The sequence below is a fragment of the Varanus komodoensis genome, unplaced genomic scaffold (assembly GCF_004798865.1).
Source record: "Varanus komodoensis strain SLA01 unplaced genomic scaffold, ASM479886v1 scaffold7_3, whole genome shotgun sequence".
Classification (NCBI taxonomy): domain Eukaryota; kingdom Metazoa; phylum Chordata; class Lepidosauria; order Squamata; family Varanidae; genus Varanus; species Varanus komodoensis.
Window position 1 is genome coordinate 3,915,761 of NW_025336480.1, and position 26,097 is coordinate 3,941,857.

A 26,097-nucleotide genomic window follows, 5' to 3' on the forward strand; every position below is an offset into this window, starting at 1 on the left:
TCCTACTTTACCAGCTGACCCAGTGGGTTACAAAGTTGTAAATTTGAACTCGAAGTGGTTAACCAAATGAACATTTACCATTACATTTTTCTTTGAATAAGAGTGCTGTATGTCCTTGCTTTCTGTATGGGTTCCGAGAATCATACAAGAATCCTATTAGCACTATTTGAGTTTGTTAATCAGATGCTTTAGCTACAAATTGGTGTGCATTTGATTCTGATAATTCTCTTTCTTGTTTTTTCAACATGACCCAAACCAAGTGGGTCAAAAGATGTAATTACATTCCTGTTTGCTGTGAGATCATTTTGGTCCCAGGCAAACTTTCCCTTGAATGTATAAACATATCCATCTGATTTTACATTTTGTTGAACCTTAAACACAACAGTGTAATTCTAGCAACAAGCTTTGTGAATGAATCATGTCCAGGAACTGATTTTGCAGTTATTATTAAATACTTTTGAAGAACATAGTCTTCGCGTGCATTTAACTTGTGGAGTATGGGAAGAGGCCAGTACTTGCTGGAGGGGAAATGTTCTTATAAAGTGTTGAGGATTAAGTATTTGGTTACATATAACCATATATATATATATATATATATATATATATATATATATAGTTTTGGATACCAAATTGAAAGGTTTTTTTTTCTAAATGCATTTGGGCTTCCCAAACATGCCAAGCTGTATTGTTGTGTTAAATTCTGGGTTTACACAACATGGCAAACCATTGTGGGTAGCAACCTGTGATGGTTTCTCATGTCAAGTGAACCAGGTCATAGATTCTAATCCATTACCATTTTTCCCACAGTTGTGTCTTAAAATTTGAGAAAGTATCTGGTTTGGCCATAATTCTTACCTAGTTAAAAGCTTGTTATAGGTAAATGTTCATAAGAGGTGCACTGATATGCCTGTATCTCTGTGTGCAGTGTACCTTTTCCAGTACCTGCTAGAAATTGATTTATCGCTGTACCCTATAGGAACAGGAAAAAATGGACTACTAGTGATGAGTATTTGAAATAACTGGATTGATTCATTTAAAAGGGCTGCTGACACCACAGAGATAAAGGGTTGAACATTTTGGAAAATTTCATACTTCAAAATTTTGAAATAAAACTCTATATGGCATTTTTTAAAATGCTAATATCGCATAACTAATTCCCATTAATTCTCAGATTCATACAGGTCCCTATATTATTATATACCTTGGTACAAATAAGGTAGACAAAACGCAAAGTATTAATGTATATGATGAGTTTAAATTGTCAATTGTTGAAATTGCCAGTCTACCCTTACTAATGTTTGCTTTGCCATTTATTAAATAGCCTGATACCTGTTGGAGTATTTTCCTTTGTAAAATCAATGTAGGACTAATTATTTTGCATATGGAAATTTCCACAGAGGAAAGAAAAGGTAGCATTCAGTTAAGTACAGTGATTTCAAGCAAATATCATAGAATCATAGAACAGAAGAGTTGGAAGGGGCCAGAGGCCACCAGGTCCAGTCCTTTGCTCTGAGGACACTGACTTAAGCCATCCTTCTCAGATGGCTCTCTAGTTGCATCTTGTATGCCTCTAGTGTGGTAAAGCCGAATTACCACAACATCCCTAGGTAATTGCTTCCATTGTCATACTGCTCTTAACAGTCAGGAAAAGATGTGGCATTTAAGAGGACAAACAGGAAAAAAAAGAAAAAATGTGAAAAAGAATTGTAGAACATGAGTGGTTGTGAAAAAGCAAACATATGATCCCTGATTCTTTAACCAAAGATTCTCTTTAAGTGAAAGTGGCAATAGACTTCAGTAAAAAATTGTGGGATACAGAACTATAGTAACATATAAGATAAGTACATTTAACACCATTCTCTGTGTGCACACAGTAAAAGAAAAGGGAGGGAGAATGAACTGAATTAGCCAGAAGGGCAATCGTTCCTAATATCTTAATCCTCAACCTTCTAAACTGTGTGAAAAGTGTAAATATTGGTAACTTGGGCACCATCTTTTTATTGGATGGTGCCCAAGTTACCATGTACAAAAGCGTTAGCAGCACACAAAATACATGTGTTTGTTGGCACAAGAGAGATGAAGGTACTGCTAGCAGATGAACTACTGTTTAGCAATTGCCTAAAACTTCTGGGTTTCATTATATTGTGTGTCCTTAAGGTATTGACACACATGTCAAACATTTAATAGCCACATTTGCTCTAAGCATTTTTTCCCGTGGAGATATGACTGCATTTCTTCATAAACAGCATTTTACTGCTTTCTTGTGTCCTCACATCTGCAATTTTACATGGGCCCAAAAGGTGGGATAGAAATGATCCTATAAAAAATAAAATTAGTATAAATTTATACATGCAATAATGTATTTGGCTTGGTTATTATCTTATTCCTAATCAAGGGCTTATGCTGGGTGAAAGGTTATAAACATATACACAAAAAGCTCAAATACCCTACACATGTATTTATTAAATATCTACTCTGCCCCAGCCCAAGAAGACAGGACAGTTTAAATACAGTCAAAGGAAATGTTTATGTTTCATTTATAAAGAATTTCACATAAGTTTTTAAACAAATATCTTAAATCTCTTTATCATGCTATGCCCTCATAAAGTTGAGATTCAGTCATCAATGTATCATAAGGTTGGACTTAAGTCAGAATTCTATTCCTTTTTTCGACAGAAAAAAAGTCTTGTAACTCTAGCTGTGGCAAACAGGGAGTTGTATTTGTTTCGTACTAAATATTCATGATTATGCCTTAGATATGCTTATCTAAATTAATGAGATTTAATCTAGCCATTGCTAACTGTTGTTTCCATCCAACCCACAGTGTCTAATTTTGTGAAAGTCTATGCAAGTTAGAATGCAACATACAAACCCTGGTTTATGGACATACAAACCTTATTTTTTTCTGAAATTCTGATTTTTATTTTTTTTTGAAACAGGCCCACAAATGATGTCTTGACTTAGTAGCCAAAAGATGTCTGTTCAGCTGTAGAACATATTAAAATGGCCTCTGAACACATGCAAAGTACCTTTTGCTTTCTACCCTGCAAGTGAACCAGTGTAGTGTAGTGGTTAAGAGCATGGGACTGGGACTCAGAGGATCTGGGTTCTAGTCCCCGCTCAGCCATGGAGCCAACTGGGTGACTTTGGGCCAGTCACCAACTCTCAGCCCAACCTACCTCACAGGGTTGTTGTTGTGGGGATAAGATGGAGGAGGAGAGATGATGTAAGCTGCCTTGAGCCCTTTGTAGGAAAAAGGCAGGATATAAATCAATCAATCTCTCTCTCTCTCTCTCTCTCTCTCTCTCTCTCTCTCTCTCTCCATATATATATATATATATATATATATATGAGAGAATGAATGAATGAAAGCCTATATTTATTTTATATATACACACACACACACACACACACACATATATATAGGTTTTCATTATATGTGTGTGTGTGTGTGTGGGGGGGGCTTTATTTTATATATATATATATATATATATATATATATATATATATATATGAGAAAGAGAGAAAATGAATGAATGCATGCATGCCTGCTTGCCCTTTGCATAGGAGAAGGGCTAATAGTACTTTTTTCTGGTAGTGTATCTTAGCTACTGTAATTCAGCCTCTTCCTGGAACATTCTTGCTTGCAGTGATCAAAGATTTTCTTGCCCTTGGCTTGTTAACTTGGTTTGAAGGATGTGTTAAGTAGCTTTTCACCTCCATCCTGAGACCAATTATTGTTCTTCTGATTAAGGTTCACTAATCAGATAACCAAACTGTTAATGAAAGATTGTAGAAACTGGCTGCATTTTGTTTTGTATTTGTGCCCTTTTTAAAATGGTAAAATACTACTTGATTCTGGTTTAGTAAAATGGCTCAGATATTTTAAAATGTAGCCTCTCTAACTGGTATACTAGCTATTTTTCACATTTGCTCTTTGATACTGTAACTTTAAAGAAAAATATTGTCTAATGATCTAGTTATAATAGTCTTTATACAATAAGTAACCATATGTCTGTGTTCAGAACTTTATTTGCTGTTAAGCATAGGAATGGGCAGATGCTACTTCTTCATGGTCTGTGCAGAGCCATATTTGGCTCTAGCTTCTAGCTAAGAAGTTTTGGCAGGAAGTTCACCACATGTTCAGGAGTGAATCTCCTCCCATTCCCACTTAGTTCTTTGGCTGCCAGGTTGGTAGTCTCATCAGGAACTTTATCCTGTTCTTGCACTCCTTTAGGAGATATTGCTGAGTATGGGATAGCTTTCTGTTGAGTTTTCTTTCCCCTTGTTTTCTTTATGGTTTTTGCTTGGGAGACGGACAGGGGCAGTACAACCCTGTTGGACTTTCCAGTGGCTTTGGATACTGATGGCCAATTTCCAAAGGTGGTGCTGGGTGATTATTGCTCTTTACCCTGACAGTTATTCTGCGGGTTTCACAGGGCTGTTTTATCCCCTGTGCCGTTTGACATCAACATGAAACTGCTGGGGGAGGTTATCCAGAGGTGTAGGCTGAGGTGTCATCAGTATGCCCAGGACACCCAGCTGTTTCTCACGTTTTCATCAATTCCAGGTGAGGCAGTTGCTGTTCTTACTCAATGACTAGGTGTGGTAATGGACTGGATGAGGGCCACTAAACTGAGACTCAGTACAGACAAAATGGGGTAGCTTTAAAAGATAGTTCACTTGGCTATATAAGTGATATTTGACTGGTTCTGGAGGTGGTCACACTCCCCCTAAAAGGTAATGTTTATAGTTTGCTAGATCCAGCATTGGCCCTAGAAGCACAAGTAGACTTGGTGGCACAGAGCACCTTTTATCAGTTTAGATGGATATACTTACTGCATCCTTGTCTGAACAGGGTTAGCCTAGCTATAATTATCCATGCGCTGCTAATTTCTTGGTGGGATTGCTGCAATGTGTTATACATGGGGTGCTTTTAAGAATGATCCAGAAACTTTGGCTGGTCCAAAACAGGGCAGTAAGATAGCTAAGGAATACTGACCATTATGATCACACTAGATTAGTACTTTACCATCTGCACTGGCTTCTACTCAATGTTTGGGACTGATTCAAAGCCACTGGTATAAACATTGAGAGCCCTAAATGGCTTAAGACCAAGTTACCTGAAGGATTGTCCCATCCTATGTATACCTGCCTGGTCCCTAAGATCATCCTCAGTAGTCTTTCTGTGGGAGCCCCTGCCAAGGGTGGTCAGGTAGGCAGCTACTAAGAAGAGGGTGTTTTTTGTTATAATATTCTGACTATGGAACAAACTTCAGAGAGGCTCACCTGGTAGCTATTGTTGTATTCTTTCCAGTGCGAGGTAAAAAACCTTATTTTCCCAAGAATTTGCCTAAATTTTTAGGTTTCAGTCTGTTTAAAATTTTGTATTGTATTTTAAATCTTTGTACTGCTTCTAGGTCTTACTCTAGTTTTTACTTTCAGATTAGTAAATTTTCTTTCAGATTAGTATTAATGTTGAGGCCTGTGTACTTTCTAGCACATATGTTTCTACAATTAAGACATTGTTTTCATCATAATACAAAATAGAGCTTGGTGGGAAAAGAAGGATAGAGGGGAAAAAGCAAAACAATGATGCTAGCAAATTCCTCATTGTCTGAGCTAATCATTATATTCATGCATTCCAGTTTTACCAGCAGTAACTGTTTTACAAATAGAATACAGCGTTCAGAAGCTAAATCAGGCATATTTTTCATGACTTTCACTTGACTTTTGGCCCACTTTGTAACCTGGTGACTTTTCAATACAGCATGACCTAAAAATAAGGAGTATTTCTGTATTTCCTGCAGTGAAAAACTGAAAGTGTCAGTTTAATATACTGTGCAAATGAAAAAGGGAAAATTAGGCTCCAAGTACACAGGATACCAATTTTCAAGGCTTGATGATCTTTCAGTAGGTTTCTGGACTTAATTAAAATTGCTGGTGTTGACCTTTAGAGACTAAGCTATCTTGGTCTAGGATACCTCAAGGGCTAGCTTCTCTCATATGATACTACTTGTAATTTAAGATCAGTTTCAGAGAGCACACACTGGACCCCTTAGACTCTAGTGTACAGTGATGAGGAGGAGTTAGCTGCAGGAGGATCTTCGCAACAGTAGTACCAGGACAGTATAAATCCTGCCTGGACTGTTCACCTAACATCTTTCTTTGATTCTGGCAGAGATGTTCCTCTTGAAATATTTACTGTCCACTCATTGTACAGTACATTCACTGAACTTTCTGTACTACCGAGTAGCTGAAGCCCTCTGGGTGGCTCACAACAATTCATAAAAATCACAAACCACAAGAATAATAAAACAGCATAAAATTCCCATAAACCAAATGCAAAACAGAATTTAAAACATTTTTTTTGTTTAGTTGCAAAGTCGTGCCCAACCCATCACGATCCCATGGACAACATTCAGGCTCTCCTGTCCACCATCCCTCAGAGTACACCCAAGCTCACACTGTCGCAGTGACTCCTTAAAACGACTGGAGCAACTTGAAACAATTTCAATGCATCTAGGCTGACATATGCCTAGATGCCATTAAATGTCATTGAATGCCTTGAGGAAGAGGACAGTTGTAACCTTGTGTTGAAAGGATTACAAGCATGGAGCCCAGATGAGCCACAGTAGGGATACCGATTCTCAATTGTGGGGGCACTAATGAGAAGGACCATCTGCTTGTTGCCATTCTCCAGACATGATTTGGAGGTGCCACTTGGAGCCATTGTCTAGGTAGATTCAGGTCAGAAGGTGCTCTCCTTCAGGTATTGCAATCCCAAGTGCTGTCATTCCTTATTCATGGTTGCTTATGGTTATTTAGGTGCTGTACACCTTTCTCTTTCATATATCTTTTGTTTTGGGCTTATCTGAAAAAAGCTTTCTTGTTGCTTTTGGCATCCCTCATTCAGAAGATTCAGAGAAACCCAGAGAACATATTTCTTAAGATACATTCCATCTTAGACCATTCATGCTTTCACTATGTGGCAAAGGTCACTAGTTCAGAGGGCTTTTCAAAAAAGCACTAGGCACATTCATAGAGATGAGACTTGTCAATGACAACAAGCAGTAACTGCTGATAAACCTGACTAGTATCTTTATCACGTATATTGGTTGTGAACTTTTCTGTGATATTTGACCAATATTTGTGGGAGATCAACATTGCTGGTTTAGATGAATCTGCTGTGATCTAGTTAGACCCTTCTTATTTTCTTGCCTTCTAGCAGATCCTATTAAGAAATTTAAGCAAATGCTTGCTTCCATAAAATGTGTAAACAAGCAAGCAAAACAAAAGAATTGCAAGATCTTAGTTACACATAATTTTTGTTTGAAGAACTAATATGTTACTTGCCATATAGGACACTGCCTTATACCAGTTCAGACCATTGCTTTGTCTAGCCTGGTATTGTCAACAATGATTGGCATTGGCTTTCAAAGGTTTTGAGCAGGAATGAGCCTGGAACAGTTTGCAGGCAAGGCATGTACTTTACCACAGAGCCATGACCTCAATGTGCCTCAGCCACATCCTCAGTATGCAAATAGGGGTGGAAATCAGGAAATTTCCAATAGCAAATATTGATGTCGGCTCACATGGAAACATTTAATAGATTGCATGGTGCTCAGGACTTTTATAGTTTCTTGTGCTGGCTTAATTATCATGCCCTTCACTCGTGAAGCTTCTGGATACACACCGCTACTTACTTCAGACATCAACAGTCTTTGCTCTGGGACACAAAGGTTTCCACACTGTAAAAACTGAGAATGACAACTTCAGGTGTTTGCTAGCAAATAAAGCTATTTTACTTGGCAAATCATTGGTCAGTCTAGGTGACTGTTTGCTACTCTGACTGCACTGGTGTTCTGAGGTCACAGGCAGAAGGTTTTTTTTTTTAGTCCTCCTGTTTGAGATCACATGCTAGGGGTTTAACCTGGGAACCTCTGTTTGCAGGAGACTGATCTCTGTGTCTTGCTCTAATCAAGAGCCCCTGGCATGTATATATGGGTGTCTTATGGCACACATCTGTCATTTACACTTTATAAGTTTGCTACAGGAAATGTTGATGAACACTGGTACACTCCTGACAAGCATGCATGTTGCATTAAGTGTGGAGCTGCTCAAAGGTATAAGTGCGCATAATGTTATATAATGTATTGGGTAATTTGAGAAGTCAGTTCTAGCAGCCTGCTGCAGTCCCCTGCTTTATGCAGGGTCTCTTCTCAAATCCTGTTCCTCCTATAAAGCTTTTATTGGACCTTCATAATTTCACCTACTGCCACTGCCTTGTTTGTTCATTTACTGTATTTTTGTACTGTCCAAATGACAAAGCACTCAAGGCAAGTTCCATCCCTTTTTAGTAGTTGAGCAAATTCTGTTTATCTCTTTTAGTTCTGGCCTATCTGTCTCTTTCAGGTTATAAAACCTACAAACAGGGGTCAAGTCATCACTTCCTTCTGTGACATGTTTTAAGTGCTGATCCTAAATAAATGAAGAGTAGTAAATGGATTGGATATTATCAATAATGGTAGAATGCTCAATAGGAAATTTTAATTTCTCAAAATCCATCCTTGAATGCTGGATCTTTTTCAGTTAAAACCTGGATCTATCATATGTAGCTAATGTCATTTGACCCAATACTTTCCAAAAGATCTCCTTACTCTAGGGCTTTTTATTTTTGACCTCTGACCATTATTTTTAGCCTATCTTTGTGCAAATGACCCTCTTTTTTGGGAGGATGGCTACCAGGACTTGCTTACAGGGCCTACTCATGTGAACCATCAGTTTGCTGAGGGAACCAGTAGAAGGGAATGACAGTCTATGCAAATGTTTTTGGATAATGTGAGTGGATGTTTACATGCTCAGGGGTAAATGCCTTAAACTGCAGTCATATGGTTTTTTAGAGGGTATCCTAAGAGCCATAGGATTCTTTGAATTTCTTCTCCAAAGGTATTTATTTATTCATTATAAGCATTTATATCCCATCATTCTGCGGAAGTGTTCAGGACAGCTTACATATAAAATTCTGAATTACAATATTAAAACTACAATTATTAAAGCATTTAAAATTGAACATTATAAACTAAAAAAGGAAAATAAAATAGAAAGTGTGACTGTGAAACAAAGAGAAACATAAAATCTTAATGTTTAAAACACTTAATTGTTAAAATGATGGTTAAATAAAAAGGTCTTTACCTAGCACCAGAAGGTGTATAACATGGGCACCTGGCAGACATCTCTGGGGAGCACATTCCATAGACTGGGTGCCACTGCGAAGAAGGCAGAGAGAGATCCAAAGGTAGAGAAAGATCCACTCTCAGTGGGATGTATCTTGAATGACCTGGCCCAGCTCCAAGGAAAATTCCGAGACACACTGCAGAGGGCACCCTCTCAAATGTGGGAAGGGGATAGTGATCTGCAGTCACCAGACATCTCTTGACAAAGGTGCTGGTCTGCATCAATTGTGGAGTTGGCATAGATAATCCCCTTCCATTGGTTTCAATGGGAGGAATGAAGTGGGGCTCCCCATAATGCTGCTACTCTCCCTCCACCTTGCCAGGCTCATGCCAACAGGATTTTTATTTCCTGGAGGCTCTGGCATTGTTGCTTTCTGCAGCTCAAAGTGGGATTGCATACAAAGCAGGGAACAGAGATAAACAAACACATGTTTAAGGTCACAAAGACCTATTTTCTGTAATTTCCTGAGTTATTTTTTTTAAACATTTGTATGCCACCCAGTTGTGGCACAGCACCACTGGGAGGCTCACAATTACAGGAGAAAAACACAATAAAACCAGTAACACAGTATAATAGAATACAATAAAATACAAACAGAAAATACAAAACAAAGGTCTTATGACATTAGTTGTTAAAATGTTTTTAAAAGGGAAGGTCTTCAGTGGCACTGAAAAGAAAGTAAGGAAGGCACCAGGTGAATCTCCTGGGGAGCAGCTGCAGAAAAGGCCCTCCTCCTAGCGACCATCCCTCTCACCTCCTTAAGGGATGACTCACATAGCATGGGTCTGAAAGGCTGGCTAAACCCATATGGGCGCTCCCTAAGATAATGGGGGCCTAAGCCATTTCGGGCTTTATATGTCAACCCAAGCACCTTGAACTGAGCCCAGGCCACAATTGGTAACCAATGAAGATCTTTCAGTATAGGTGTTATGTGGGACGATCTGGGGGCTCCTACCACCAACTGGGTGGCCCTATTCTGTACCAATTGTAATTGCCGACCATCTTCAAGGGCAGTCCCACATACAGCACATTGCAGTAATCTATTTTGGATGTTACCAGGACATGGATGACTGTTTTCAGGCTCTGTCTGTCAAGGTAGGGATGAAGTTTCTCATAGCTGGAGAAGAACCCCTGGACACTGAGCTCACCTGATATTGCAGGGACAAACCCAGGTCGAGGAGCACCCCCAGGCTATGGACCCTGTCCCTTAGGGGGAGTGCAACCCCCTCAAGGACAGAGCACTGCCCTGCCAACCTGTCAGATGACCCTCCTACTAGCAGCACCTTGGTCTTGTCAGGACTGAGCCTCAGCTTATTGATTCTCATCCAGTCCATTATCAAGCTCAGGCCCGGTTCAAGACGGTGACATCCTCACCTGGGTGAGATGTAAAGAGAGGTGGAGCTGAGTATCATCAGCATATTGCTGAGTCCTCAGCCAAAACCTCCAGATGACCTCTCCCAGCAGCTTCATATAGAAGTTAAAAAGCATGGGGGACAGTACTGAGCCTTGCAATACCCTATGGCACCACTGCCATGGTACAGAGCAACAGTCCTCCGGGACTAACTTCTGGACTCAGCCAGCCAGGTGGGAGCAGAACCACTGCAAAGCAGTGCCTCCAACCCCAACCCTGGTCATCCTGTCCAGAAAGACACCATGGTCAATGGTGTCGAAGGCCGCTGAGAAGTCAAGGAGAACCAACAGGGTCACACTCTCCTGTCCCTCTCTCTGCACAGGTCATCATACAGGGCAACCAAGGTCATCTCCATTCCAAACCCAGGGCTAAAGCCAGATTGAAATGGATCCAGATAATCTGTATCCTCCAAGAGTGCCTGCAGCTGCCCAGCTACCACCTGCTCCAACACTTTGTCCAAAAAGGGGAGATAAATAATGGATCACTAATTATCCAGGAACCCTGGATCCAGGCCTGGCCTTTTTAGGAGTGGTCTCACTACTACCTCCTTTAATGGGGCAGGGACCATTCCGTCTCTTAATGAGGCATTGACAGCCTCCTGGACCCAGGGCTGAACACCTTCAGATCTCCCAATCAACAAAGGTGGGCAAGGATCAAGAAGGCATGTGGTGGCTCGGACTGAGTTAATGTGGCATTCCATGGAAATAAAATTGCTTGATATTTTAAATATGTTTCTTAGGGTGGATCTGCTTATTCAGTGTGCCAATAATGAAGTATTTTTTGTTAGGGAGATTCGGTGATGGCTGGTTTTTTACGTTTAGTAAAACAAGTTTAATTTTCTGTGCAGATTTTAGAATCAGCCCATTCCCACTTGTGGCCCACTTCTTTGATGAAAGCATATTTTAATAAATTTGAGCTTTGGCACTTCTAAAATAGTAGACTTTCCAAAATACTGAAAAATGCTTTGATAAATATGATGGGTATTTTCCTAGTCTGTCAAAATCTTTTGAGAAAATCCTACAAAGGGTTCCAATGAGATAAGATTGTCTTTGAGCTAAAGCAAGCAAATAAAATTTAAATCTGTATGTGAATTGGAAATATTCAAAAAGTTTGGAATCATTCAGTGGAATGATACCCCCAAACCCAGTCCCAGAAATGGTTTGAAAATTGTTTCTGGCATGGTGTAGATTATATAAATACGAATGACGTAGATGTCACTGTATTTTCAACAAGCAAATAAATAGTTCAGAAGATATTTAATAAAGTGTTCAAAGTTGTGGTGTTTGGCTGCAGTTTCTCTGAGAAATCTGGATTTGAGGCAGCTTGGAAATCTGCCGGAGAAAAAGCTACCACAGGGCTGTGGTACTGTTTCTTTCAAAAACAGGCTTGTAGTGACATACCAATGACAGAACAGGGAGTCTGCCAATTTAATATTGCCCTTGTGAGCCTCAAGAGGAATTGCAGCAATGTTAACCAGCTTGTCAGTGCACCAAACAAGGCAAGTTGTGTTGTATATTTGGTTTTGTTAGCCAGTTATAGACCACAAGCAGGATTTTATTGGTTTTTAGGCAGCAAACTCTCTGAAAACACTTGAGGCTCTGTCAGGCACACACAAGGGAGAGTAGTGAGCTAAGTTTTTTCATTCAGGAATCACAGAAACACCCTAAGGCCTTTCTATATCTATAAACAATGGAATACTTGATGTGAAACAGGAATTATTGCTAAGACCCTCCCTTCCAGGAAGGTGATCCTGCAATTTAAATTTTCCTATCACCAAACTGTTCATCGTTTTCTCTGGCTCTGGATCCTCTGCACACTGCTGACTTGCCCTGACTGCACAGTCAGACTTTACAGACTGAAGGGCATTCCAATTTGTCTGAAGATCTGCAGAAAGAGAAAGGTGGAGAGAGCAGCCGCCAAAAATTGACTCATGTGGGTAGCTGGACAAATAAAAACATTGGAGCTGGGCACATTGGGAACAAAAGCTACAAATCTTTTAGAAGAAAAGATGTTTGGGTTCTCTTTCTTTTTCTTTTCATTGTTGACATGCTTATAATTCTTAGAGTTGAGTTGTGAGTTTTTTTCTATGACTTCAAATGGTGAGAGGATGTTAGGATGTAAGGTGCTAAGCCCTTGTTCTAGAAATTAGAGAGAAAATCCTGTTAGTGACTTTCATAGGTAAAAGAGAACCATTGTTGGCTATTGCTTTGTGCATGAAGTGTATGCTGATGCTTGAAAGCTTTTTAACAAGGCTGTAGCATTCCTGCATTTATTCCTTTTCTTAATTGGCATTGCTGAGTGTGTGCCCATTAGTCAGGGGCATCAGCTAGAGCATTAGAGCACTTTATTCTCCATGGCAAGTCAAAGCTTAGGAATAGTAAACTCGGGAAGTCCCAGGAATGTAGCTAGAAAACAGCCTCATGCATCATCTGTAATCTACAGAGCTCTTTAAATGGTTTGGCCCAATGGATAATGTGTTTACAAAATGATTAGCTAGATGCTGGGCTAAAAGTTGTAGACCCCTAGGCATTAACCTTCCTATCTTCAGCTTCACATAATCACATAGTTTTTCCTGTGCAAAGAGATTAAGTCACTGAAACAAAATTGCATGATGTTTAGGAAACACATAGAATGCAAAGATCAGAGTCAAATGATGCAGTGTCTTAGCAGTGAGAGAGAAACAGTCATTACTAATAAAGTTGGAGATCCATGCAGTGCACTAGTGTACACAAAGTAGCTAGTTTTCTGAATGAGATCACTTTGTTAGCTTCTGTCTCAGTGCTGTATACCCAGTAACAAAAGATGTGGGTATGGGAGGAAGGTTTTTTCCCCTTTTAACTTGGTCTGCAGTGCACTAACACTTGAGAATCACTGACCTGTCATGAAGGAGGTGAAACAAAAAATATTTTTAACAATGTTGAAAGGTTGTTTTTCTTCTTTGACATGCAGCAAGGACATATGGGAGAAGGCGAGGTAACAACATTCCTCTTTAATTTTCTAATGTTTAAAATGTGCACAGCTAATGCAAAAGCTGCTTCTGTAAGATAGTCTGGAAGCAGTTTTGTTTTTTGTTTTATAAGCCAGGCCTCCTCAATTTGCATGCTGTGGTAACCTTTGATGAATGTAGTATCTCACACAATAAGACTGTCTAGGCAGAACTGGTATAATTCTATCAAGTCAAAGCAATATCTAACAGTGTTTCTGCAATGTAAATCTGACTTTTTTTTTAAAGATAGGTTTAATGGTGTGTCTTGCAGAAGGTGCATTGCTACTTAGAGAAGCACCTAAATGACTTGGTCTTCCAGGTCTTTCCCCGAAAGGTGGCTTTGGCCATGAACCATTGCAAGTATTAGCATTGGCTTTGTTCTAAACATTTGTTATGCTACCCAAGGAAGGGCCACATTGTTCGCAGCCACTGAGTCACTGAGCATTCCAACATCAGTGGTTTAATACTGCTAAAGTAGTGTGCGCCTGTAGAGTCAGATTGCAAGTCTTGCTCTCTCCTGTGATTGAGGCAAAGCTCTCTGCATCTGAGATGCCTGGAGCCTTAGAACTGCATTTGTTGGTTCTGAAGGGCCTTTCAGCATTGCAGAGTTGGCTTGAAGGTGCCGGCAGGTTCATCATCTGAAGTTTGGGGAAATTTTACATCATTTGTGAAAATGGAACCTGGCAATTAAGTCACTTAGGTGCTTTTAAAAATAGAGGGAATGAGAGAAGCGCATTGCTAGGACTGCATCGTCTAAATATGCATGCTGAGTCAGTAATCGTAGATACATGCCACTTTGTTAGCTTCTCAATATTGCCTGGTTTGGGGTTGGGAATTTGCTATTTTAAAAATTCTCCAGTGATAGTTAGAATTGTAAGAGGAGATAATTCTAGAGAGGAAGGGCACTCTGGGATTCAAAATAATATTGTTAAAAGAGAGCGATCCCTCTCAGTTGTTTTCACATCATTACTTTTGTGGAGAAAACAAATGTTCTGGAATTTAGATTATGATTAGTATTGATGCGCTTATCTTCTAATCAGGAGTTGGGTTTGGTAGGTCATGGTAAACTAGGAAATTGTAAAGTTTTTATTCGTGACTCGAATATTACCATGTTAGACGGTGTGCATAGTGGGGCTAGAGGGAGACACATCTCAGCCTTTCCCTGTCCTAGCTACTTGATCAAAGAGACAAGGGCTTGGGGAGAGAGACAGAACGCTCTGTCCATTAGCTGTTCTCCCTCTCTGCCTTCACCTACCCACTGTGACTCCAGGGGCTAACTCCTTGTAGCTGCCACTTCTCATGTGGAAAGGAGGCTGTGGCACTTTGACTGCTGCCCTTGTTGTTGAATGCTTGCAGTGCATGCTCACAGTGGAAGTGTCACCAGGCTATATATAGTATTTGAATTTCAGAGTTCCTTGTACCTATTTTTACTAGTGACTGGTGAAGTGTTCAGCTTTCCATATTAAATATATATGGTACGATTTGCAAAGCTACATTTTAAAACTCTTACACTGATCATTTAAAAATTCTTTCTTCAACCATCTTGAAGTACTCCAATAAAACTGCAGTGTGGTGATTCTTGGAAAAAACATTTAAGAGATTTTAGCACATTTTTTCTTCCATATGAATAGTAATCTAAATTGAACTACAAAAAGCCAGAAATGCAAGCTGCTTCTAGTATGCCTTGAAATAATAGAGCAAGATATGTGCTAAAGTGATCAGTTTTGTACACACACACACATATTAAGTGGGTATAACACAAAACATCTTTCTAGTAATATACACAGCAAGTATCCTAGTAAGGGGGACTTCATAGAATAAACAACAGAAGAATATTGGCAACATGACTTTTCTAGACAATCCATGGACTTGTTGTATGTAATGTCAAGCTAATAATTACTGCCAAGAGAAAGCCACCTATAGTTCAGTTCACTCTGAAGCTGTAAATCTCTGTCTCATGTGTACCACTTCTCATTGGCATGCTAGTCTATAGAGGAAAATGTAATTCTGTGAGCTCTCTTCTACTCTGGAGTGGCATAGCTCAGACTAGAGCTGGGTGAACCTCCTGACCCATGTCAGGTTGGATTAGAAATAAGCTGAGCTATTTACCCCAGCAGTCAGAATTGGCTAGCTCATTTCTGAGCCAGTCTGAGTTCCTCTTTGCCCATAAAGCCTTTCTTGCAGTGTTGTAGTGATGGCTAGGTTCTGGCAGTTGTATCAGCAAACTGTAGGGAGAAGGAAGGCAAGGAGGCCGTACCCTGCCCTTATTCTTCTCTAGTGCCCGCTTCTAGGAAATACAGTTTTCTGATGGGCACTGTCAGGAACCCTTGGGAAAACTGTTTTCTGAGGTGACTAGCTGCCAAAGTGAGAAAGGGAGTGTCCTCATTTCCTTGCCCTACCTGACAGCAGGGGGTGTTGAACCTCTTTCATCCCAAAAACCAAATTCCATTTAGGAGAAGCGGGGTTGGATTCCAGTGGTGGGTGCCCAAAGCAGACTGGCAAGCCCCAAATACTAGCATAGAGTACTTATTGCCAGTAACTCTGCTTTAGAAACAACTTTTCAACTTGTTTAAATAGCAGAAATGTGCAAAAGGCGGGAAACCACTGAATGATTGGCAGTGAGAGAAAGGAGGTGTGGCCATTGGAGGAAACAGAGGAGGGCTAGATAATGTTTCTAGGAGGGACAGATTTGGCCCCCAGGGCTGAAATTTTTCATCCCTGCCTGCAGCTTGCTGACACCAGCAGTGGGGTGGAAGGGAAGGGAAGGGAAGGGAAGGGAAGGGGGAATGTGCAGAATCAGTTGGTGTGTTAGAAGGGAGAGAGTGGGTAATAGGTTGGGGTTGGCTTGATGGGAACAGAATTGTACCATGATCAGATTGAAATCCAACTGCAGTTGTATTAATGGGTCATAATAATATTTACTTTATGGTTAAGGCAAGTATTATGTTCCTCTACTGCCTTTCTTCTAGAGAATTTGAAGGAGGATATATGTTTTTTCCATTCAACTCCATTTTATCCTTTCTACAAGTGTGTGAGGTATTTTAGGCTGAGAGATAATTAATAGAAACAGAGCAAGTCATAAGGGGTCTCCCGGACCATCTAATCTGACCTCCGGCACCAGCCGGCTCTGCTCACGACATGCCCACCATGTGGACATCCAGCCTATCCTTGAACACCCGCACCGATGGGTACAAGGATGACTGGTACAAGGACATGCCCTGAGATTCTAATAGATTAGAAATTAAAACCTGGGTCTTCCCAACAAGTCCAAAACACTAACTAGCCTTCATCAGCCTGGGACCCACCAGTTGTTTTGAACCACAACTCCTAGCATTGCTGGCTGGGGCTAATGAGAGTTGCAATCTAAAACATCTGGAGGACACCAGATTGGGGAAGACTAGTGCAACTGCTGCACTGCACTGCCTGACCAGTATTATGAGGCTTATGGAACAGCTAGCATTAATTATGGTGATCTCACTAGTTTGCTCCTTCACTGACAACTAAGATAGCTCAGAGTGAGCTAACACATGATTTTAGGGTGGTTTTTTTGTTTTTCCTGAACATGTTTTGTTTGGTAGACTATTTTTCCTGCCTTTGTCAGATGGTGGCTGTGAGATTTAAATGTAAACTAGGTATGAGATATCTTATTTGAACTATTAAGCCATATGGATAGGGCAAAAGTTTCACAATTTGTAATGACTCACTATTCTTATTTTCATTTGATATTGGGGAAAATCACTGGGAGTGATTCTTCATGGACTTTCTGTAGTTTTCTGAGGCATATATTTAGGAAAAAGTTTAGTGTCAGTGATTGGAACAAAAACAGGCGATTTTAACCATGGAGAGTTTGGAATAAGTAACCATTTAATAATAATTTAAAATTTTCATTCCCCCATATAGTGTAATAAAGTTGGTGTCTGATAATGTTCTGCTCTGTGGAATTAATAATGGGTCTTTGTATACCAAGATGTCGGTGTGTGGGAATAAGAAAAACATGTAATTATTTTTCATTGATTCATGATGGTAATGGGAAAATATACTGACATTGAGGTTAATGAAATAATAGTTGCTATTCTGAAAGAATATTGAAGAATACTTAAATATAATCTGTTAGTATGTTTTGGATTTTTTTGTCTTTTCCATTGTAGGTCAGTCCTCACTATTCCCAATGGAAGATGGGTTTCTGGATGATGGACGTGGAGATCAGACCCTCCATAGCGGCTTGGGCTCTCCACACTGCTTCTCGCACCAGAATGGCGAGCGCGTGGAACGGTACTCCCGCAAGGTGTTTGTAGGTGGTTTGCCACCTGATATTGATGAAGGTATACCCGGATAGCAGTATAGCCAAGAATATAACCAAGTGCCAAAGTTAATTATGACATGCGGGGAGGGAATGGAATAAGTATTTCAGATTGCAGGCATCTCATCTCCTGACTGATTTTTTTTTTTTAGGCTGTGAAAATAATTACTTAAACTATGAGCTGCCAGACACACAGGCTTCTGGGTTATGAACTGTGAGGATAAGAAGTTATGAGCTGCACAGCTCATGTGATAGATTTTCTCTTCATCTACTTCAGTTAGTTGGATATTATGCAGAATGACATAATACAACTCTTTATGAAGGGTTTTTTAATTTTGGAGATGGCTGTGCTTAAGACTTCATGTTAAAGGCATTAATATAGGTATACATTTATATCAGTGTCTGACTTCGAAGTAGAATGTAGTGCTTCAGATTTAACAAAGCAGCATGCAACCATTGCCTCTTTGCAACCACCATATATTTCACTGGAGGAATGAATCATTCCTACACTTTATTAACAGCCCATTTAAGTATAAAGATCTCTGCTGGGGATGTGACCAGCAGTGGTGTAATGGTGCTAAGGCTCACAGGAATGTAGTACTAGAACTTTTGCATTAGCAAGAACATTGACATCTTCTATTTGCCATTCACCTGAACCTCAAAATTCCCAGGTTCAGCTGCATTCTTAGTAGCTGGACGGGAATGCATTTTCCAAGCAATAATTCTTTCAGTGTTTTAATGCAAAATATTTTGGTGTGGCCTGGTCTTTGATAGGTAATTTAGGCCCCTGGGCTTTACAAAAGACTTGCTCCTAGCAGAGATGAGGACTGCTAGAACAGGATTTATTGCTGCAGCTGACTGCATGTTTAGACTCCTGAGGGCTGGGGAACAACTGTAGTGTCTGTTCAGAATGCACCAGTTCACTGGTAGCCAGGAGCGAAGAGTGACGATAGTATACCCTTTTATGTGAAATGGTGCTTGGTAGATGGACTTTGCTTAAGACAACTAGTCAGAAGAATAGATAAAAGGAACACTATAGTGTAAAGTAATTACTTAGGGATATCTACCCCTAAGGTGGTACATTCTGATAACCTGGAGAACATTTCCTATCTAGCTGCAATAATACAGAATCTCTCTCATGCCTCCTTTCTCCCCATGTTGTGCAACTCTTGCTTGCATGCAGATGAAGGAATCTGAGAGGCTTATAAGCAGGTCAAAGATCACTGCCTTTCAAGTGTTTAGGGGAAAGAAATTCTGGTATGGACTGTGTGAAAATCTTGAGGTTAACTTGGACGGGCTCAAGTGTTTTCAGTGGTCCTGATACTGTGTTAGTGCATGAGCACAGAATTTTCCTATTCTGGAAATAGCTTGAATCCTGCACTTTGTTTAAAATTTAGGCCAAGTGGAAGAATTCCATTCCGCTCCTCAAAAGAGTCTGTGCAGCAGTTATATTTTTGTAATGTTAGCCAAACATGCAGGTCACCTGAGCTGAATTTTGAAATGGAAGCAGACTTTGAAATGGCTGCAGCATTTGCTTTCTGCTAATGTGATATGCACAATATGATGTGCATCCTTATCTTGATAACTGTTACACAACTGTTTTCTAAAAGCATTGCTGAAGTTAGTCTGAGGTCAAGCTCAGATAATGTGCCCAGATGTGGCTTAAGCATGTGATGAGAGCAGTAGGGATGACTAGACCGTGTGATACTTTCCCCTTTCTCCCAGCCTTTTGGAAGGCAGCTTGCAGAGTAGAATGCTCAGCACTCTGATTCAGTCTCTGCACGCTATCTGTGGGAGAATGCCTGGAGCTAGGATGTGGTAGCTGCTTAGATTTAGTGATTTCATTTCATTGAGTGGGCCGCTGCACATCTTTATTTGTAACCTGAAAGACACAGCTTTGATATCTATATTGTTTTTTTCATTTTTAAACGTGTTTTTACTTGCCAAGCCACTCTTTTGACAGTAGCAGCCGTCTCAGTCTGTTAGGTTGCCCAGAAATACTTGTAAGCTAGATCATATTGGTATTATCAGAGTACCTGAAAGTGCTTTACTTTGGGCAGGGCTTTTTTTAAATTACTCTGTTAAAATTTTCTCTCCTTGTTCCCCCTGTGCCTTCCCCCACCCCGCCCTACATTTGCAGATGAGATCACGGCTAGCTTTCGTCGCTTTGGCCCACTGATAGTGGATTGGCCACACAAGGCTGAAAGCAAGTCCTATTTCCCTCCTAAAGGTAAGGAAGATCATTTTGTTGGTTACACTTGCATTCTGCCCATCTTTCAAACTGCTCCTGCCAATGAATGATTCCCCCCTGCAAGCTAGACTAAGTTGAGAGATGGTGACTTGTTCCACTTCACTCCAAAAGCTTCATGGATGAGCTTACTTTTGATCCAAGCTTTTGCCAGTCCAAATCCAACAAACTGTCAAGCATAAAGACTGGTTTTACTGCCATGCAGGCATTTTCTTAATGTACCGCAGATTAGAACATCTTTTTGCATGCTAATTTAACACTTTTGTTTTTGTTTGTTTGAAAATGTTCTTCATTGCTGCTTAACCATAATACCCTGCTATACTTCAGATGTTGCAATTAGGCTGTAGATAGAATGATCTATATAGCTATAGTTTCATTAAGTTTTCCTTCTTTTCTCTTTTTCAATAATTTCTTTTACTTCTTTTAACTTGTCTGTCTTCTATTCCTTGTTTCATTTTACTTTTTCAGTGATAAAGCAAATGGGCTACAATAACCATTTCCAACCCAGCACCCTACAGCTATATTGGACTACAATTCTAGTGCTGATTGTGAAATGATGGGAGTTGTAGTTCAACACATCTGCAGGGTGCCTGGTTGGGAAAGGCTGGGCTGTAACATATATTGTATAGGAAATTTAGCAATAGAACACCGGCCTTCAGATTAAACTCTTCAATGATGAAGGAGAAAGCTTTGACTCTTATAGTTTACTCTCTGTCTCACTAATAACAGCATTCTGCTTACTTCAGAGCTTTTTCTACTTTTTCTACAAAAAGATTCAATATGTATATGACAATGACATAGCCTTCCCGTTATGTTTTCGACATTATGTCGAGCCTCACATGTAGATATTTTTAATCAACAAAACAGATTAACTTCAGCTCCCAAAATTCCACAGAATTTTTGCATGGCTTCTCTCATTTTCTTTATCCTAGGATATGCATTTTTGCTGTTTCAAGATGAAAGCTCTGTACAGGCTTTGATTGATGCATGTATTGAAGAGGATGGAAAACTCTACCTGTGTGTTTCTAGTCCCACAATTAAAGACAAACCGGTAGGCCAAATGACCATATATTGGTAGCTCAGTAGAATATATAATAGAATATAGGTGCTTACATACTCTATGGATGCATATTGCTTTTTTCATTTAAGGTATATTTGGACACATTTTTGACAGTGTGACATTCAAGATTATTTCCCCAAAGTACGGAATGCCAGATGTTACGCTAACAAAATTAAGCAACTGAAGGTTCAGGGGCCAATTTCCTCCCATGCACACTCAGATTTACTTTACTCATTGCCGCTTTCAATCTGAGGTAGGCCTCCACCACAGTGTTCTTCTGGAGTTCTGTAGGAGTTTTCCCTTACATGTACTCCAGCTGTTCACTTCCATGCTCAAGCCAAGACCTTGACAAATGAGAGTAAGAATCATAAAAGGAGGAACTCTGGCAGAGTCTCCATGAGAGGGAATTAAAGGGTCCTTGACCTCTCTCTTGGCTCATGTGGAAATGTTTCAACAGGTGAGGCCTACACTCCTGGCTCGTACACCTGTGCTAAACTCAACATTCAAAATCAGTTACCAATACACACTTTATTGAAACCATTTCAAGTGTGTCTTTACTTAGGCAAACTGTATGGACTTTTTTTCCCCATAGAGTGCACTCATGTGGAAGCTATAGAGCTCTGCATCTCTGAGCTCTGTGGAACCTGTGCATTCCCGAGTAAACCCCATTCGCTAATGTGAACCACATCTGCTGTCATCATATTACTTCTGAGCTTGCCCTTCTGGGTGTATCGTGTGTGGTGTGTGAATGGAAATGAGATGTGTTTTTGTCTTCATGGATGGACCGATATGGAACATAGCTGTATGTTTATGGATGAATGGTGTGACTCCCGGGCATCAGTTCTGGTGACCCTGCCCTCTGCCTTGCTGGTCCCAGTGGGCTCCAATATTTGTTTAAATCTCTTTGGAGCCAATTACTTTGCTCAGAAGACTTCACACAGTGTTGCAGCTTTTCCCAGCCTGGCACCCTTCTGATGTGTTGGACTGCAACATTGCCCATGCTAGCAGAAGCTGATGGATCCTGCAGTCCAACACATCTGGAGCGCCTCAGAGTGGAGAAAGCTGTAATAATATAGCACAGGCCTTTAATCAGTTAACAGGTATTACAGTGGTCTAGACTTGAACAAGGCTTTGCTTACAGGAGCATATTATGATGTTAACATATTATGGTACTAGATATTAACATCTGTATTGTTGCGATAGTGGAAAAATGCTAGTGCAAACGTCAAAATCTTGTGTAGATTGTAATAATGCTCGTCAGGAAAACAGGAGGCTTAGAATACAGTACAAATAAGAGAGAAGCAAATATCAGATATGTCTTAGCAATTGTTCAGTAGAACTCCAGATCCAGTGAACTGCTATAGTTGGAATTGAGGACGAGACTGATTAGTGACTTATTTTTGGTGAATTATTCTGCCATGAGTTTTAAATATCATTTTTTACCATCTTGTATGAATATTCAAGGCAGTTCTAATAATAATTTTAAAATTTAAATGATTCCTGGAACTGAGCAGGCATTTTGTATGTTCTGCTTGCTTCTGGTATCCACTAATAAATATAATGTGACTTGATCAGGGTTGGAGGGAGAAGATGAAGATGTGCATATTTAGTTATAACCATTCTGGCTGCTGGCTCAGATAGTCCTCTGGTAGTTTGGAGCTCAAGTTTGCTCCAGCCTGGAAGTTACTAACCCTGATATGTGACAGGAGACTTTATCCCAGCTTCCACCACTCCAGCTTTTGCAGAGCAATCTAGGCTGTACAGCTGCTGCATCTGAGCCCGGAGCAGTTCTCCTGCAGAAGGGCTATTGAGGCACTTGGACTCAGCTTAGTGACCCTTTTCCCGACTGACAGAATAGTTCTGTAAGGAGCTTCTGAGCGAGATCCTCACCATATTGATCCCATATTAAGCACGGGGGGACAGAATTCTTGGGCTGATTCCAAGTGACCTTCCCTCACATCCTTCTGCCCCCCCCCAACAGCTGGTCAGTTTTGTGAAAGGCAGCTCTCAGAAAACCCTTGCAGTTTCATTCTTGCTGTTTAGGGGTAAAGAGCATGGAGAAGGGCACTCTCCTTGACAGATGTACAAGCAGTATAAGCTGATTGCTTCATGCATACTCCCTTCCCATTGCAGTTTCCCTTTGTGTTCCCGCCAAAGCAGTTTCATAATGTTGAAGAATGACTGTGCTAGTGCTTGGCTGAATTAAAATGGCTGCTAATACAGCAGGCTCTAAATGCTAATGTATATGTTGATCATAAAGGAGTAGCTGATGTGATAATTAAACTTAAGAAATCAATTGCAACTATCAACTTGAATTGTGAATATAAAGTCTTGTTTTCTGCATATAGGTACAGATCCGGCCTTGGAATCTTAGTGATAGTGACTTCGTGATGGATGGCTCACAGCCTCTGGATCCACGGAAAACCATTTTTGTTGGAGGAGTTCCACGGCCCTTACGAGCAGGTACAGCAGGCAAAAAACAAGAAAAGTGGCTCGTTGCGTCTGCCCAAGCGGTCTTACTGCTGCGAGGGAACATTATGTCCTTATTTCTGTTATAGAAATATGCCAGTGCTTGCTAAATTTAACTTTTGCTGACACTCCAATTATTTCCAGATACAAGAGTACAAATAAACATGCTTGCATGAGGCCTACAAAGAGAGGGAATTTGTATGTGTAAAATATGTAGGTGAATTGTTTGTTACTACTTTATTTCAGTGGAGCTTGCAATGATAATGGACCGACTGTATGGAGGAGTTTGCTATGCTGGAATTGACACAGACCCTGAGCTGAAGTACCCAAAAGGAGCTGGGCGTGTTGCATTTTCTAATCAACAGAGTTATATAGCTGCTATCAGTGCCCGCTTTGTTCAGCTGCAACATGGAGAGATAGATAAACGGGTAAGAGCTGGAGCACATTCCACTTATTACTCAGCATTCTTTTGCTGGCTTCTTTCCATGTGAGAGCCCATGTGTGTGGTAAGAGAATAGGCTTTATTGAAGGAAGAAACTTTTCTTTCTGATTTTCCCGGGATATACACTGAAAACAAACAAACTGCTCAGTCATCCCAGAGCCTGATATCTAGTTTAGCATTTGCTTTTTGCTGGCACCTTCTAAAACAGTTGTTCCCCCAGAGACATTTCCTGTAGCTCAGCATAAGCCTGTGTTCCTAATGTTATCCTGTTACCTATGCATGACTAGCTTACTGTTGGCCTCTCTTTCACCCTGCCTATGTTCTTAGAAGTAGAATAGTCAGCTGGTTTATCAAAGTGGAAAGCATACTGTTGCACTGTCTCCATTAGTTTTGTGAGTTCCTTGCACAAATTCTGCTTTAATTCATTGTAAGGCATAGAAAGAGAGAGAGAAACAATATTTTGTTACCTAATCATCATTTTGTGTTGATGTTAAAACTAGTTAACTTTTTCTTGCTGCCTAAGCCAACAAAGTATCTTTGTCACAAATGTTCCTTCTTCCCCTTAGCTCCATGATGTACTATTGTTTTATCCTTTTCTGGCTTTTCTTAAACTTGATTCTGTGAATCAGCAATGTGAATGCCATGATGTTTTAGGTAGGAAAAACAATGGATGAATACTGAATTGTGTGGCTGGTCCTTCTCTAGGCTTGTCATGTTCTAATTCTTAATGCATAATATTGGCATGCAGGTTAGATTTATATGTGCTAACAGGACATGCCCAAAATCCAAGTGAGGAATGAAAACCTTTCCACACATATCCATTGCTCACAGGGCAGCATAGACGGTTTGGATCCTCTCTGCATAGGCAATTCCCCTTGCTAGAGTTTTATGCCCAGAACCAGACTCTCTGTATGGTACCCAATAGAGAATGGAGCCAAAGATGTATGATCCAACAAATCATTTGAGGCATTTGTGGCGTGGGATTGGGGAGAGGATGAATTTAGCCAGTGTTAAGGCTACCAGTCACAGCCATCTGTTTGACAGTTTCACATTCAGAGAATCTTGTACTTAGCAGCCCTCATGCTGTAGTACATGAAAACCTCTGCTCCAGTTTTGGACATAATATGGCTTGCCTTCTACTGGTCTATAAAATTCCTGCTCGACTTACCAAGTTGTGGATCAAGGCCCTCTTATGAAAATTTAACTTTTTGAAATTAAATATTTGTTACCATGCTCCTGAGCTCTGTGAAAATCTACACTTTGGCATTTTCAAGCATTTAACTTTTGTGTGTTTTGTGTGTGTGAGTGCATGTATACACCTGTATTTACAGCAGATATCATTGCAGCCACTGCACATAGCATATTAAATGAAAGCAGGAATTAATTCACTCTTCTAGCATCAGCAACTCTAGTAAATAATCATATTTTATGAACTGCTTAATACAGATCATAAATAAAATGGCACAAGATCCATGATTTGCTCTCCTTTTCCTTTTTAAGAGAAGTGAAGTAACTGGGGCAGGGGATCAATAACAGGAGGGATTTTTTTTTTTTTTTAAATCTCACTCTCCCATTTTTCTTATCTGCATTGTCCCTCTGAAGTTATTTTTTGTCTCACATATGGTAGCTGTATGATTTGTTCTGAGGAGCAAATAGAGGTTATTGGAGGAGTGCAATATAGGTTACAATAGCATGGAGCTGCAGAAAAGGAATCAAATTTAAGCCATCTCTACCTGTGCTGCAGTCCTGATCCAATTCAAGCTTAACTTATCCAATCGCAGATTTCCCTTGCAAAGTTGCAGCTTCAGATGCCTTCCTGTAGTGGAACTTAAGCCCAGCTTAAAAAAAAAACAAGTTTAGTTTCAGCAGAACATCTGAATCTTCTGTTCTTATTGGTATCTTGAATTCTTTAATTAAAAATACTGTCACATGATCATAATTGGC

The 26,097-nt window shown here is 40.1% G+C and overlaps 1 protein-coding gene across 2 annotated transcripts in view; it reads left to right on the forward strand.

The window, feature by feature from the left end:
- The window catches only part of CPEB4 (cytoplasmic polyadenylation element binding protein 4), an 84,261-nt gene that overhangs the window by 52,737 nt on the left and 5,427 nt on the right, over positions 1-26,097 (forward strand). For both annotated transcript variants that reach the window (XM_044454372.1, XM_044454373.1), the window contains 5 exons: positions 17,783-17,956; positions 20,075-20,164; positions 21,115-21,233; positions 23,591-23,705; positions 23,958-24,139. In XM_044454372.1, coding sequence (XP_044310307.1) covers positions 17,783-17,956; positions 20,075-20,164; positions 21,115-21,233; positions 23,591-23,705; positions 23,958-24,139 — 680 coding nt within the window. The remainder of the gene's footprint in view (positions 1-17,782; positions 17,957-20,074; positions 20,165-21,114; positions 21,234-23,590; positions 23,706-23,957; positions 24,140-26,097) is intronic.